At 36.6% G+C, this 15,884-nt stretch overlaps 2 protein-coding genes across 2 annotated transcripts; both read right to left on the bottom strand.

The window, feature by feature from the left end:
* Window positions 1–5,922: 5,922 nt before the first annotated feature.
* On the bottom strand, window positions 5,923–7,762 carry LOC110762016 (BRI1 kinase inhibitor 1). Its single transcript, XM_021964611.2, has one exon. The coding sequence runs from the start codon at window positions 7,178–7,180 to the stop codon at window positions 6,158–6,160; it is 1,023 nt and encodes a 340-aa protein (XP_021820303.1). The 5' UTR covers window positions 7,181–7,762; the 3' UTR covers window positions 5,923–6,157.
* A 2,380-nt stretch (window positions 7,763–10,142) lies between these two features.
* LOC110761914 (Protein phosphatase 2C family protein) lies at window positions 10,143–14,678 on the bottom strand. The gene is made up of 10 exons (XM_088244939.1): window positions 14,462–14,678; window positions 13,855–14,147; window positions 13,034–13,205; window positions 12,751–12,904; window positions 12,603–12,666; window positions 12,137–12,244; window positions 11,765–11,890; window positions 11,351–11,589; window positions 10,874–11,076; window positions 10,143–10,784 (listed from the first exon to the last, which is right to left on the bottom strand). The coding sequence occupies exons 2-10, from the start codon at window positions 14,053–14,055 to the stop codon at window positions 10,759–10,761; spliced, it is 1,293 nt and encodes a 430-aa protein (XP_088101065.1). The 5' UTR covers window positions 14,056–14,147; window positions 14,462–14,678; the 3' UTR covers window positions 10,143–10,758.
* Between the last annotated feature and the right edge of the window lie 1,206 nt (window positions 14,679–15,884).

Below are 15,884 nucleotides of genomic sequence, written 5' to 3' on the forward strand. Positions count from 1 at the left end.
ATAAAGTTAAGCGCTTTTTCTTCTTAAAACTTTTTTTTTTTTGGTTAAAACTATTCGGATTTATATAAAGATACCCAAGTTTTATTGTTTTGAATATGGATATGTTGTAGCAAAATAAGGAAATTTATACGAGATTGCAAGTTGGTGTGATGGCTTTTCCAAGTGGCTTTAGGCTTTAGGATCCATAACCTTGTAAAATGGTGATTTACAACATTATGGGGATGCATGAGGAATATATATATATATATATACATATATATATATATATATATATATATATATATATATTCATTTTGGTGTATTGTTCTATCTCAATGGGTTCAATTAGTTAATTCCAAAGGAAGTAACCATAAGATGGAAAGGGCACTGATAGATTGCCTCACCTAAGATGAAAAGGTAATAATGTAATTGACAAACAGTTAGATCGAAAATGCAAAGGAATAATGCAATTGACAAACAGTTAGTTGGAAATTGCAAACGAATAATACAATTGACAAACAATTCGTTGTAAATTGTTCCATAGAATTGTAAAACCCATCCGTAATCTTGTAATATTGTAATTTACAAGGATAAAGACATCTAGTACAATATTAAGGTAACTAGGGACATTAGGACAGTAAATTGAGTCCTTATACGTGTAAACACAAACGTTTACTATATTAAGGTCTTGTTTTACTCGGTTTTGGACAGTTATGTTCCATATGATTGTAAAATGCGTCCTTAATCTTGAAATATCGTAATTTACAAAGATAAAGACATGTAGTACAATATTAGGGTAAATGGGAACATTCGGAAGGTAAATTGGGTCCTTAGTATTGTAAACATGGATGTTTACAATATTAAGGTCTCGTATTACTCTATTTAGGATAGTTATGTTCCAGGAGATTGTAAAACTCATCCTTATTATGGTAATTTCGTAATTTACAAAGAGATGGACATGTATTACAATATTAAGGTAACTAGGGACATTGAGAAAGTAAATTGGGTCCTTATACGTGTAAACACAAACGTTTACTATATTAAGGTCTTGTTTTACTCCGTTTTGGACAGGTATGTTCCATATGATTGTAAAATGCATCATTAATCTTGTAATATCGTACTTTACAAATATAAAGACATGTAGTACAACATTAGGGTCAAGGGGAACATTCGGAAGGTAAATTGGGTCCTTAGTATTATAAACATGAATGTTTACAATATTAAGGTCCCGTATTACTCTATTTAGGATAGTTATGTTCCAAGAGATGGTAAAACCCATCCTTATTATGGTAATTTCGTAATTTACAAAGAGATGGACATGTATTACAATATTAAGGTAACTAGGGACATTGAGAAAGTAAATTGGGTCCTTATACGTGTAAACACAAACGTTTACTATATTAAGGTCTTGTTTTACTCCGTTTTGGACAGGTATGTTCCATATGATTGTAAAATGCATCATTAATCTTGTAATATCGTACTTTACAAATATAAAGACATGTAGTACAACATTAGGGTCAAGGGGAACATTCGGAAGGTAAATTGGGTCCTTAGTATTGTAAACATGAATGTTTACAATATTAAGGTCTCGTATTACTCTATTTAGGATAGTTATGTTCTAGGATATTGTAAAACCCATCCTTATTATGGTAATTTCGTAATTTACAAAGAGATGGACATGTATTACAATATTAAGGTAACTAGGGACATTGAGAAAGTAAATTGGGTCCTTATACGTGTAAACACAAACGTTTACTATATTAAGGTCTTGTTTTACTCGGTTTTGGACAGTTATGTTCCATGTGATTGTAAAATGCATCCTTAATCTTGTAATATCGAAATTTACAAAAATAAAGACATGTAGTACAATATTAGGGTAAATGGGAACATTCGGATGGTAAATTGGGTCCTTATACTTGTAAACTCGGATGTTTACAATATTAAGGTCTTGTATTACTCTTTTATGGATAGTTATGTTCCAGAACATTGTAAAACCCATCCTTAATCTTGTAATATCGTAATTTACAAAGAGAATGACGTTTAGTACAATATTAAGGTAACTAGGGACATTAGGAAAGTAAATTAAGTCCTTATATGTGTAAACACAAACTTTTACTATATTAAGGTCTTGTTTTACTCGGTTTTGGATAGTTATGTTCCATTTGATTGTAAAATGCATCCTTAATCTTGTAATATAGTAATTTACAAAGATAAAGACATGTAGTACAATATTAGGGTAAATGGGAACATTCAGATGGTAAATTGGGTCCTTATACTTGTAAACTCGGATGTTTACAATACTAAGGTCTTTTATTACTCTTTTATGGATAGTTATATTCCAGAACATTGTAAAACCCATCCTTAATCTTGTAACATCGTAATTTACAAAGATAAAGACATGTAGTACAATATTAGGGTAAATAGGAACATTCGGATGGTAAATTGGGTCCTTATACTTGTAAACTGGGATGTTTACAATACTATGAATTAGGTGAACCCTAATGTTGTATATATATATCTACCTATTTTATGGTACTCTCATATCCAAACTACTGTAAATCACTATCCAATCATATGCCAATTGCCAAACAGGAAGGGCATAATTGCATGACCCTTATGCAATTACATTTTCAAAAAGTGGAAACTTGATAACTTGTATAACCGGTAACCAATTTTTAAAAAAATCTGGGAGCATCATAAAGGACAAATGGTGCATGGGTGCACCTGGTGCACTGTAGAAGGTGCCATCTCAGTTGTTGCACTTGGAGATATGATTTAAGTGTCAAATTTATGTTTTTTTTAGTTTTCTTTTCTGGGTTTGAGTTACCAATTGAGTTAGGTGAATATTTGAATTATGTAGGCCCATGAAAGCCTCCCCTCCTTTTCTTTATCACGTCACTTTTGCCGCCATGTGGGCTTTGTCTTTTACAACAGAAAATATGAATGCCCAGTTACTTACCTATTTACCTCAAAATCTTCAAAGCGCTTCAATTAGTACCACATCCTACTTTATGATTGTTATTGTATTTTGGATCTTATATGTGTTATAATGGTCAAAATTTACTTACGCGTGCGTGAGCGATTGTTTTATCTTAATACTGTTATTCTCGTAATAGTTGAAGAAAAAAAACTCTAAGCGTTTCATGTGAATACAATGATTTTAGTGATAGCAGTTAACAGCGTTTGAATTACCCTAATGAACGCACAGAATTTTGAAGACAGCACATTCGACCTCACCGGCAACACACACCACAACATAACTGTTGTGTTGCATATAAGAGGATGTCCCAGTTTATTAATTATAAGATGGAAATCATCGGCTGGCTGTTAGGTGTTGACCACAACATGCAAGTGGGTTTATCTTTCTAAGATATTTCTTTCCAAATTCTGATTTTGCTACAGCAAGCAACATTCAAGTTTCAAGTTTCAAGTTTCAACCAGAGAGAGAGAGAGACACATAGAGACTAGGGCTCATTAGGGATGGTAACGGGCCGGGTAGGGGCCGGGTATGACAATACCATTCCCGTCCCCGCTCTCCATCCCCGAACCAATCCCCGTTTAATAGGTTTCGGGGAATTCTCATCCCCATCCCCGTCGGGGGACTATCCCCGATACCCGCCCCAAATCCCCGATTTTTTTTGCATAAAAAATATTTGTCATACATTTTAACATCAAGTTTCATATTAAATTATCATTCAACAAATTCAAATTAACTATAAAGTTCAACTCAACTATTTTAAATCACATCAATATGAAAATTTAGAGAAGATTAGGAAGAATTAGGAGAGGAAGGTTAACTTAGGGTTAAACATAAATATTATAATTATTTATATATATATATATTTATTTATTTAAATACAAACATATATATTTTCGGGTCGGGTTCAGGGATGGGGACGCCAATACCATCCCCTCCCCATACCCATCGGGGATTTTTCAAGTTCGGGGATCTCCGTACCCAATACCCGTTTGGCCCCGAAATCTCCCCCCGTTAGGGTTGGGGACCCGACGGGCGGGGATTTTTGCCATCCCTAGGGCTCATGCTGGTAGGTTAATCAAACCGTCAAAGGCAATAATAGAATTGGGCTGAGTCCCAGCTAAGACCAAATGTTCCTCCTTGATTGTACAAGATGGGCCTGACTCACTCTTGCACAAGCAGGCCTCCTCCATTTTCCAATCAAAACCATGTCGTTTTGCTATCACTGCATTTTGAACGGCATGTAGTTTGGCCGAGGGAAGGCACCACCACCACACTAACCACATGCCCAATGCTTTAGTTCCAAATCCAATCATTGAAATTGTCGATATATTTAGGATCCATATTCTACAACATTTGGGCCTATGATGTTCTCAGGCCAACTTCTTAGGCTTTGAGCTGTGTAGTAAATCAGAGAAAGAAAAAATAAATAAATATAAAAGAAAAACAAGAGGAAGCCAGCTCTGATCGGCTGAAAGGGGTTCTCTACAAAGGCGAAATAACTTACACGTAACAAGGATAGCATTGTTTTGCTATCATCGACCAATAACGCAATGACACGTGAAAAAATTATCCTAAGTGTCTTTACACTATTGACCTGGGATAGTAAAAAGTGTTATCCCCATTACATGAGAGTTTCTCTCCTACAAAAGGCGTGCACACACACGAAAGAAAAAAAAAAAAAACCACCTTGTATGCTTTTAACGTCAATTTATGGAGGTTTAATCATGAGAGTGAGCTCTCCCTTGAGCCCAGCAACAAAAACTTTCATGCTGTCTTCCTTGGTGGTTGGAAAAAAAATTGAAAAAAAAAAAAACAAGAAGTGGTCAAATCTGATATGCTTTCAAAACTCATATCAGCCAAACATCTGCAGCTGAGACCAAGACTCTCTCTCAACCATAGTGTGCACCTACACACATTGCACTCTCACAGTGCATATATGTAGAGTGCATATATGTGTGTAACTTCCAGTTAGAAAAAAAAAGGGGTTTTGTTGTTGTGCCCCCTCTTTCTCTTTTTGTAGGCTTAAAATGATTAAAAACGCATGCACTTTCAACTTTCAAACAGTTTGGTGGGTTTGTGATTGCGAATATAACAGTCATAACAGATTGAATTGAACCTCAAAACGATAATTAGTCTTTCAGTCACTTTCTGCACCGCATGTTTAAACTCAAAGTATCATGGTTTTAATTACAACCATAAACTCACCTGATTCACTCATGTTTTTTGATGTGTCAAACCAGATATTATCATCAAGTCCCTTCTGCATTATTGTTATCTTAGTGTCATCATTGTACTTGTTTGTTACTTTTTCTTTTCTTTTTTCTTTTTTTTTTGTTGTAAAAGTTTTGCGGCCATCAACTCCTTAGAATTTAGACCCACAAACAACCACTTTGAGGAGAAAAACTTTCTTGTAACGGCTATCATCTTCGGTCAATAATGCAATGACATATGGAAAAGTTATCTCACATATCATAGCAAAAAGTGTTATACCCCGTGTCTCTCTCCACATTGAGCCCCTTCTCTTTTTCATCTCTAGACCCCTACAATTATGTTTCGGTACACTTTTCTTAGGAAAAAAGAGTTTCAGTTGTTTCTCATTGCCTCTTTTTTTGTGGGGACGAGGAACTGATTAAAGCTCACTTGTTTCTATTCATGTCAGTCTTCCCCTCGTGTGATGATTTTATAGTCATCATGTATATTGCAGACTTAATAATTGTATTTGTGAATTTTTTCCAAAACTTCGGAAGATGGAAATTGATAATGAGCCTACTTTCAATGAACTGGCAATGTCTAGAATGTCACAGGGGAGAGAGAGAGAGAGAGAGAGAGACACACACACACACACAGAGACAGACAGACAGCTGGTGTTTCTAGAGCTAAAATGTCATTTTGTGGTCAAATGCTAAAAATGTATCTCCTCTCAAAAGAAGAAGCTAATAATATACAACATCATGTAGAAAGAATGACAGAAAGGATTATATATTGCTTAATAGTAACAGGACAAATTAATTATAACCTACACAAAGGACAATGAATTAAATCAAATAATTCAACATTGAACTTCCAGATGCAGTAATATATTGAACCATTCTTTCAACTCATTAAATACATCTTCTTCATATATATATGAAATCCACCTTCTATGCAAATAATATGTAAAACATAACAATTTCCCCCGTTTCCCCCTCCTATCTAATCCTAGCATTTGATCTTCTCTTCTGTGGCACTGGCAATGGAATTCTTGCAATGAGCAATTGCAGCTTGAATTGCTGCCTGCAACTCTTCCATGGTGCTGTCAATGGTGGAAGAAGGAAGATTAGTTGCTGATGTTGCAACAAGAAGGCCACTATTTGTTGGAGATGTTCTCATTGATGCTGGGGCTGAAAGCTCTCCTCTCCTTCCTCTCAGCTCATGCTTATTTCTCAAACTTAGATTGCCCGAAAATGAATAAGGTTGCCTCCGGAATTGGCCCTTCTCTTTTCTTCCTCTGAATAACAATAGTGGCCTGACCATTCTCACATACCTCTTTAGTATATGGCTCACATCAAACCTCATCTTCCTCTTGTGCTTCATCTCCTTGTCTTCTTTTTCTCTGTCTTCACAATCTTTTCGCCATTTCGGTAACCCGAATAATGAGAAAGACTTGGACTTTGTTCTTCCCCTTGCCTCACTTTTGTTGCTGTGATGTGGGCTTCTCTGGTTTATGCTGCTGCAGCTGTTGTTCTTGTTGTTGATGATATTCTTGTTGCTGCCAATGCTGGTGCTGCAGTTGTTAGCATTGTTGCTGCTTTCTTTGGTTGGTCTCTGATAATCATCTGATAAGTCTTTGATGGAAAGAGTGAAGCTGTCCAGGGAGTTGGTTGATGAGCGAGGAGAGACAGGAAGGTGAGAGAGCAATTGGAGAGGAAGCAAGTGGCCATGGAAGAAAATGTCATCTGCAGGGGACAAATCAATAGCAAAAGAAGATGGGGTGGATTTGGCCTTGTTATGATGATCAGGGATTGATGTGGAAGAAGACTGTTGAGAGATTGTGAAGGAGAATTCATGAGAGGGAGAGGCGGAAGCTGAAGGTGGTGAGGCAGGAGCTGTACTTGGTTGCTGCACTTGCTTTGCTGCTGCTTGCCTTAATTCTTTTCCAATTCCTCCCACTTTTAGCCTCTCTTCTTCATGCCTGGTTCCTACAGCTTTTTCTCTGGTCTTTTCCTGCTGATGGGTGCCCATAACTCCAATGATTTTTTTGTTCAACCTTGATAAACGGATCAGAACCAGTGTCTGGTTTTTCTCTCACTTTTCTAAATTTTGGTTCTTTGGATTGTACCAAACCTTTGGGAAAAGAGAGATAAGGAAGCAGTGGAGAGAGAGAGAGAGAGAGAGAGAGAGAGAGAGAGAGAGAGAGAGAGAGTCTTGTCAGTCCTGTGCAGTTGGGCTTCCAATGTCTTTTATGCAAAGCAACAATCCATATTGCCATGCATTATTTCTCTTTTGATATAGAGAAAGAGAGAAAGGTTGTGGTGGCCAATGACACTAGAATGAGATGATAAATTTAGCTGTATTGTTATAGGCTAGTGGGTCCTTGTCAAATCCAACAGCTACCGGGAGAGAGTTGTGATTTTGGGAAATGAGGTCAGAAAGATCCAAATTTTCTCTAAAAAGGCAGATGGGATTGGGAAGGCAGACTTCATTTTGGGTATGCGTCTATTTGTATTTAGTTGTTTTGCCAGTGAGACTGGTCCTCCCCACCCCAAGAGAAGAAGTTAAGTCATGTTCACGTACACACTCAAAAATGCAAAACCCCTAAGAGCCCTCCCATATCAAGAAGAATCTTTGAATTTTTAAACCAGGCATTTATATTCTCCTTCCTTTAGCTTTTCCCATGTTGTGTTTCTATGATTTTTAGTATTTCTATGTTGTGATGTCAGATACCACTCAAATGGAGAATTGAAGGCCTTTTGATCGAGAAGATAAGATTTCAAACCAAGCAAAAAAAATTGAAGAAAGTCTCTGTCTTATCTCTCTCAAATTCAATTTCAAAGAAGTTGACATAAGTGGTTTAGGCTAATTGATTAGGGTAATGAGTTCATCCTTTCACACGTAAATTCGATTCTCCTAACCTAATGGAAATCAGCTTTAATTTACAAATCAGTAGTTTCAAGTTTGAACTCCCATAACAAATTGGTAATGTGTGTGAGAAAACCTCATTTCCTTATAGTTTAGATTGTTGCCTTGAATTGATAAAAAAAAAAATCCAATTTCAAACAATCTTCTTGACCATTTTCTGATTCTTAAATCTAAACCTCACGGGCTAATATCATCTTCATCATCTAAGTTGTGTGATCCCCCAAGTTGTCTACTTCCAAGTGATACTGTGATCTTTTTATTCGAGGTTTTTGTAGAACAACCTAATTGTCTAAAACCAAGTTGCGTGGAGAGACAGAAGAGTGGTCTTTGTATACACGGATGCCATACATATAGGATTAAGATATATATGTACACTTGTGTAAAATGTCTAAATAATTTAATGCAAATGATTGATTATTCAATGTCGGAGAAAAAAGGGACCCATCATGGATATTTTGTCGTAATTATTTAAAACTATGTTGAGGAGTAACATTAACCATGAATCCATGACATAAAACAAGTCCAATATCGGATTCACATGGTTCACCCCACCAATCAATTCGAAAAGAGTAGAAGAAGCCCTAGTTGAGAAGAATTATTGTACACAATCAAATTAGACTTGCCACATAATAAAAGAGATAGAATAAGGATATATCAAACCGGAAGATGTAAGTTTTTCCCATCTGATCATGTAAGTAACCAATTAGAACGGTCCTAATGATGAATAACACGTGATGAAAAATAATAGAGAAATGAAGTGTGTGAAGCCGGAATAGGTAAGTTTTTCTCCTTCGGAAGACTGACTTTCCATATGATCATGTGGTCAAGCCCTTTAGACGGATATATATCGGACGATGATGAACACACACAACTAGATAACGGGTGGCATAAGTGATAAACAAAATTTTAAAAGTTAGGTGGTGATGGTAGACCCAAACACACGTGCACATAGTGGTCCAGATGATACATCCATAGTAGGGGAATTTTGTTCTTATAGTTCAGGTCAACATCTCAATCATGCAAGCATTATTGTGGTGGACTAACTCATCCTCACCACTTAACCATTCAAAAATCATATTGTAATTTTTTTTCTAAAGGATAAGACTTAAGAAGCAAACATGGCATGAAACAAAGATTTCGCACTCAGTCCATATGGGAGAGAGAGAAAGAGATCGATCTTATTAGGCTTGAAAAAGTTTCCCTTCCCCTTTATGCTTTTGCCAGCAGCCACTCTTTCTTTCTCTCTCTTTCTTTCTTTCAGAGACTACGCACGGGGGTCATAGGAAGGAACCCAAGCCATCAAGAAGAAGCACCAAAAGGGCAACAACTAACAAACAGAAGCCAGCGTGTAAGATTTTCGCTTTTGCATCCCCTTTTTAAAAAAATTATTTATTTTGTTTTGATCGTAATTCACATAAACAACGAAGACGATCTTTCTTTTGGTTACAACAATTAAGATCAAAAGAGTCCATCACTATATACAACTTCATGTTTCGGTGTTCATCCCTACACCGAGAGAAAAACTGGCCTATGACCGATTGTATATAACTAATTACACCTATCAACGGCAAATTATCGACCATAGAATGTCTTGTATGAGACTATAGTTCTCTCAGCATAAGTTTTATTTATTATTTATATGTAAAATTGGTCCCTTCTTGGCTCCTTGAAACAGGAAACTAGCGAAGCTCACATGTAAGTGTAACTAGGCTCCTTCAAACCAACAGCAAAATGGTCCCTACTTGTTGACGAGCACAGCCGTGCTCAAGGAAACTACACTACCAATTGACAATGCCAACTCTAAACAAGCAACCTTGTCACTTTGATAACAAAATGATTAATTAAATTATACATTAGAAATATAGATAATGTATGGCTGCCAAGTCAAAAATTACTGTCAAATGATGCGTCTTTTTCCATTTATAAATTACAATTATAGCAACCCTTTTAACCATTTGAAGAGCAAAGGCACGAGACCATGGAATTGTACAGAGATAAAATGGGCAGCTATCCAGTAATTTAACTGAGATACTAAATTATTACAAACAGGGGAAAGGAAACATCATTAGAAAAGAATGAAAAGATAAATTTCTTCAAAAAAGAACAAAAAATAATTGTCAATCTTTCTATTTAATAGTTACCTTCCTAGTTATATGGAAGGATAGCTACTTTGAACAAATACAGAAAAACAGAGAAGACAGGTTTTTTTCAATCTCCTAATGTGTAATGAATCTGCCTGAGGTTTCATCAATTTCACCTATATAATAATATTACATTGAAGAGTGGTTTGTTTCAATGTTAGCTCTGTAAAATAGAAGGGCATGGATCCAGAGAGAAAATTACCTCCAATGCATAGTTAAGCACAAGTAAGTTCATCCAGCCCTTCCACAACCCTTTTCAAGGGAGGCAGGCACTGTTTTTTACGTCACTCTGAAGTCAGAAAACAGAACTTAAAAAGAAAGCATGCGGCTCTATCTGGGATCTTCTGATTTGAAACATGAAAACATGAGAGAGAAAGAGAGATCCAGATAGGTTGGTTCCTTCTGAGTTGAGTGCCAAAACGGATCGTAAATCCCCATTGAGAAATTGAAGGGAACTAATATCAAGAGAAGCACCACCTTCCCACTTCATGAACAACTTCAAAGTAATTGATAGTGCTCTCAAGTTCAAATGAGGGTCGGCTAATCACTATCGCTATCACATCTTCCTGAAATAAACAAGCCAAGAATAAATTAAAGGGTGTGGCAGAAATTTGAAAAAATAATAACAATTTGGGAGTGGGGAAGGTTGTCATACTTCCTGAAGGTCTTTTTCCCTCCATAGCATCTCTCTTCTCTTGGCAACTCAAGCAAAGGAATGGGCCATCCCAAGGTCGCAATTTTCCTGGGTTAGATGATCCACTGTGTATCGAAATACCCTCTCCCGGTTTAATTTCTACTTGACAAACTGCGCACATAAACAACTTGAACATGTTGCAGAGCGGGTATTTTGAATCTAACCTGCATTCCACACGAAGATACTGTCAAAAACCAGTAAACCTACACAAACCCCCTCCATACAAAGCTCCACCAATAATGAAACAACCCCATCATACCAAGTTCAACTAATAACGAAAGAATGTTCCCAAAAGAAAATTTCAGTTTTAGAAAAGGGAACAAAAAAGGAAAATAAAATAAAATAAAATAAAATACTAAGCAAGCAACAAACACTTCTGCCCGACCCAGAGATCAAAAATCAAGTTTAGGCCATGAATATGATTTGTTAAGCACAAACCTCTCGGAAAGTGAAGCAGAACCTTCCTCAAATAATTCCTCCACCATGTCTGGCTCAATATACTCTTTTTCAACATTAGAAGATGAGTCACAGGGCTTTTTCCGAAACATGGATTTAAACAACACTCCTTTTCCTTGCTTCTTTTGTTGCGGTAACGGGACGGGTAGCTTCTCATGTGGTAAAATATCAATCACAATGCAGGTTGTATCATCCCGAAGTCCCTTGTGCCCTACAGCATCCTGGAAATAGAACAAAAAGTCAGACATAGTATTGAAGTAAACAAGAAAGAGCCCTCCCAGCACAATAGTTCTGGCAAAGCATCTAATGCATTGGTCAAGGTGCAAAAGCTATAAACTATATATTACACATATAACATAACTTAAAGGAAACTGAAACTTATAACTGCTATTATACCTTAACAATCTGCGCAGCTGCAGCATCTGGTGCCATCCCACGACAACAATCAAGAGCTGTTTCTGCAGACAAGGCATCCCAGACTCCATCACTCGAAATGATAAGTCTACCACCTGCTGAAGACAACTGTAGGAAAAACAATGAAAAAAATTCTTTAAAATAATGATTTCAAAGTGAAGACATTATAGAAAATTATTGTTCTAACAATGAAAAGCAATAGGTAATAAATTAAAATTTTCATAATAGTATAGGGGTTGCTTTTACAAATGTCTGCTGAATGTTTTGGCACTAACATCTAAGGGGGAATCAAGCATATGGAGATTAAAACATGTACGCTGAATGTTGTAAAATGTGACAACAGTAGAAACATACCTTCATTTGCTTTACGTACGGAACGGGGACAATGAACTCCCCAACATCCATATCACCAATAGATCGTGACAGACACAAGCCCCCAGGCCAACACCTCAAAGGACCGATCTACAAAAAAAGAAATAAACAAATCATTTCGTAAATTAGTCAGGCCATTAGAAAATACCCAGAATTCAACACATGGAAAACCAATAAATTATAACAGATGGCAGACTGGTATCAACACTTAAAAAATTTCATCTCAAGAGCAATATTTAGAGCACAATTTCTTCAAGTTCATAATCTTATTAACATCGGGGTCCAACAATAGATTCAACCTATCTTTAAGCACACTTGTCCACATCATCCACCAGGATTTGATATCCCTATCTTAACATTTAAATTTGTGCTTGTAAAAATTTACTTCCTGGAAAATACTCAACAACTTAAAAACAAAAGGCATAAGTAAGGCATGAAGAAAAGTTACCTCTGCCCCACCACCAGTGTTAAGCCGACCAACCTCACCCCCACTTGCAGTGATACGCAACCGCCTATTCACATATCGTTGGGGTGGAGGGTTATTAAAGGATACTGATTATTAAGTAAGTTAAAAACACATTATACAAATAACTTACTCCTCTTCATTGATTTCAAGCCTATGGTCTGCTGATAAATAATAAACTCCACCTTCAGCAGGTTCAAGTATGCAACGAGAATCGCCAACAGATGCAACAGATATTACCCATCCTTCTATAATCACAAAGGTGACAGTTGTTCCTGAAGTTTGAGCTGCAAGATGAGAATAACAATGCAATATCAGAAGAAAAACATTAAGACTTAATGAATCTTAAGGTAGAACAAGGGCTATCAATTCAATATCATAGGGTCAAAGTAAAAGCAGATTGAAATTAACCATACCCCTCTCTTGAAACTCTTTGTCTGTCTTGACAAATCCTGCTACAAAAGCCCTTGGCAATGCTGCTACCCATTCATCTCTGTTAAGATCTGAAGGCATAGCAGCTAAAACATTATTTAGAAGATTCTCCTTTGAGTAAATAGCAGCAGCAGACCCGTTATGCCCATCAAATAGCTGCAAGACATGGTTCAGTAAGAGCAATCCAGAGCACTTAAGCAGTAACCATCAAGCTTTGAATGATTATCAATTCATTAGTAGAGGATACCCATGCTTCAATAGTGGTTTCGGTAGTATCAGTAAAACTTGGAAATAGAAGTAAAAAGAGTTCCCAAGATTAGGTAGAAGGGGCAATCAAAATAAAACATCAACCTAATAGATCCTACAAAATGTAACAATAGTTGTTTTGGCAGACCTAGCTGCACAAGTCTTAAAATGGCTTAAAAGAACTTGTTTACAAAACATATGCGGAAGTTTAATATTCCCAGCATAATTCCCACATCCTTGAGCAATAGCTAGTCTAACAATCACCGCTATCAACTGCATATTCAAATACATCTAGTTTGTCTAAACATGAAATAGAGCTTATGCTAAGTGATAACATCATAAATAAGAAAACTACATATATCAAAAGACAAAAGAGGGAAAGCATGTCAACAAAAATCCACCAAAACCAGCTGATCAACAAACTCAAACAAACCATTGTTTTCCCTTTTGATTAACATCAATATTAACTTCTTAGCCAATTCTACATTTTCTTCAATATAAATGGCAGACCAGGTAAAAATGATAAAAACAGAAGAAACGGAGAAAGACAGAAAAATACCCCAAAAACTGAATACGTCGACACTCCATCTCCCACAACTCTTTGACATTCCGTCTTTACCAGCGTAAAATCCTCCCCCTTCTTGCTCTGACTCGCCTGACCGTGCACAATCTCGGGTCTCTCAATCTTCTCATTGGCCAATTCACGCTTCAGCAGCACCGAGAGCGGAACCGTCTGATGATTCTCATTCTTGTTGGACATTGTTCCCCCACACCCAAACACCTCAACACAGTCTCAATATCCTCCTCCTCCTACAACCTCTAATCTTCCATCTCCGATTCTCCAACCAAATCCTGCAAAACAAAGCCAGCAAAAAAATAAACGCACGTAAATCAAACGCTGCGTTTCGCGCATTCTCCAATCTAATCATCGATCTCGTTAATATTAATAAGAAATCGTCGACATCAGTGGCTAAAACGGCCACGACGACAACGAAATCAGCGAGATCTTCAAACGAAACGGCGCTCGGCGCTCACAAAAACGAATCAAGCGATTTTTATTATCTCAAAATTTGTAACAGCAAATGAAGAGACAGTTAAACAATAGCAATGTCGATATGAACACGAATTCGAGAGAGGAAAAGAGAAGAAAAGAGAAGAAAAATTACAGGGAAGAGGGAATGATTAGCAAATGGCAAATGGTGATTACGCGCGAAGAAGATGAGCGTAAGGCGCGAGGAAGATGAAGGTGGTGGCGGTGAGTCGCTCTGATCGAGAAACGCGGATCCCGGCGCCCTGCAGAAATTCCATTCTCTTCAAAAGGAAGAGAGAAAGAAAAAAACAGAGAGCGAATATATGAAATGAAAAAGCGCAAATGAAGCTGTTCTTCTCCTTTTCTTTCTTCTTTTTAAGAAAAAAAAGGAAAGAAAAAAATTTAATTAAAATAAATTACTAAATTACTAAATTTCCTGGCGCTGACGTGGCAAAAAAACGCGCAGTTTCTCGTTTCGGCGCTCCGAGCCGCGTTTGACGTTGTTGTAGCAAGCCGTTTGACTTGTATGGTGCGCAAGAGTCAAGGGCAAAAGGATTTGTTCGTGACTTCTTCGTGGATCTCTCTCTCTAATTCTGTATGGGCCCACAATGAAGTGTGGGCTCCAGCGGGCCCCTTGATTGTAAGGAATCTGATGTGGTCGACCAGTTGGGACAAAACATAATGTGATTTTTTCTAAGCAGCGAGGAGACCTCAACTTCAGTGACGACTCGGTCAAGCAAAACAACCCCTCACGGACGACATGCAAAAAATCATAAAAATAAATAATTTACACAATGAACGTTTTAGCTAATGTATGGGGATTGTAGCTCAATGTTTTATTTTAATATGTAATTAAGTGGTTACGAGCAATTACTCATACACTAATATTATATGTTCGAATTCCCTTCTTTTAATATCACTTGTATAAAAAAAAAAAAAAATTAGTTGTTTACTTTAATAAATGGTTTGTTTATACTCTTTACTTGTTTGCATTTTCTAGGGAATTTTTTATTTTAAGTTATCTTTTTATAAATTTTAAAAAACTTTTATCTTATTTTATTTTTTGTTCGAAAGAAAAGAAAAAAAAAACCTTTTCTTACAGAAATGTCCATTGTTGACCAAGGAAACAGCGCAAATGAAAAACAATAAGCAATACGTTAATGTCACGTAGTTGAACATAGGGGGATTATGATTAAATGTGGGGCCCATAGGGCCCGGGCCCCACGGACACATTTATTTCGGGGCACCATTTTTTGGCTTGAAACCTAACCCCCAAGGTTATATGTTCGAATCTCCTTTTTTCAATATCACTTGTATATAATAGAAAAGCAACTTCGTGCCAATGCATCCCAACGAATATTTTAGTCTATAATTAAATGGTCACGAGCAATTACTCATACACCAAAGTTATATGTTCGAATCTCCTTTTTTCAATATAACTTGTATATAATAGAAAAGCAACTTCGTGCCAATGCATCCCAACGAATATTTTAGTCTATAATTAAATGGTCACGAGCAATTACTCATACACAAAAGTTATATGTTCGAATCTCCTTCTT

Source organism: Prunus avium, chromosome 1 (genome assembly GCF_965620075.1).
Source record: "Prunus avium chromosome 1, drPruAviu1.hap1.1, whole genome shotgun sequence".
Taxonomy (NCBI): Eukaryota; Viridiplantae; Streptophyta; class Magnoliopsida; order Rosales; family Rosaceae; genus Prunus; species Prunus avium.

Bases quoted from the DNA above. Each gene is read 5' to 3' on its own strand.
- LOC110762016 (XM_021964611.2), bottom strand. From the start codon at position 7,180: ATGGGCACCCATCAGCAGGAAAAGACCAGAGAAAAAGCTGTAGGAACC.
- LOC110761914 (XM_088244939.1), bottom strand. From the start codon at position 14,055: ATGTCCAACAAGAATGAGAATCATCAGACGGTTCCGCTCTCGGTGCTG. The intron at 12,667-12,750 runs GTAAGTTATTTG...ATATGTGAATAG, and splicing joins CTTGAAATCAATGAAGAGGA to GCGGTTGCGTATCACTGCAA. The intron at 11,891-12,136 runs GTATGTTTCTAC...TTTTTCCTACAG, and splicing joins CGTACGTAAAGCAAATGAAG to TTGTCTTCAGCAGGTGGTAG.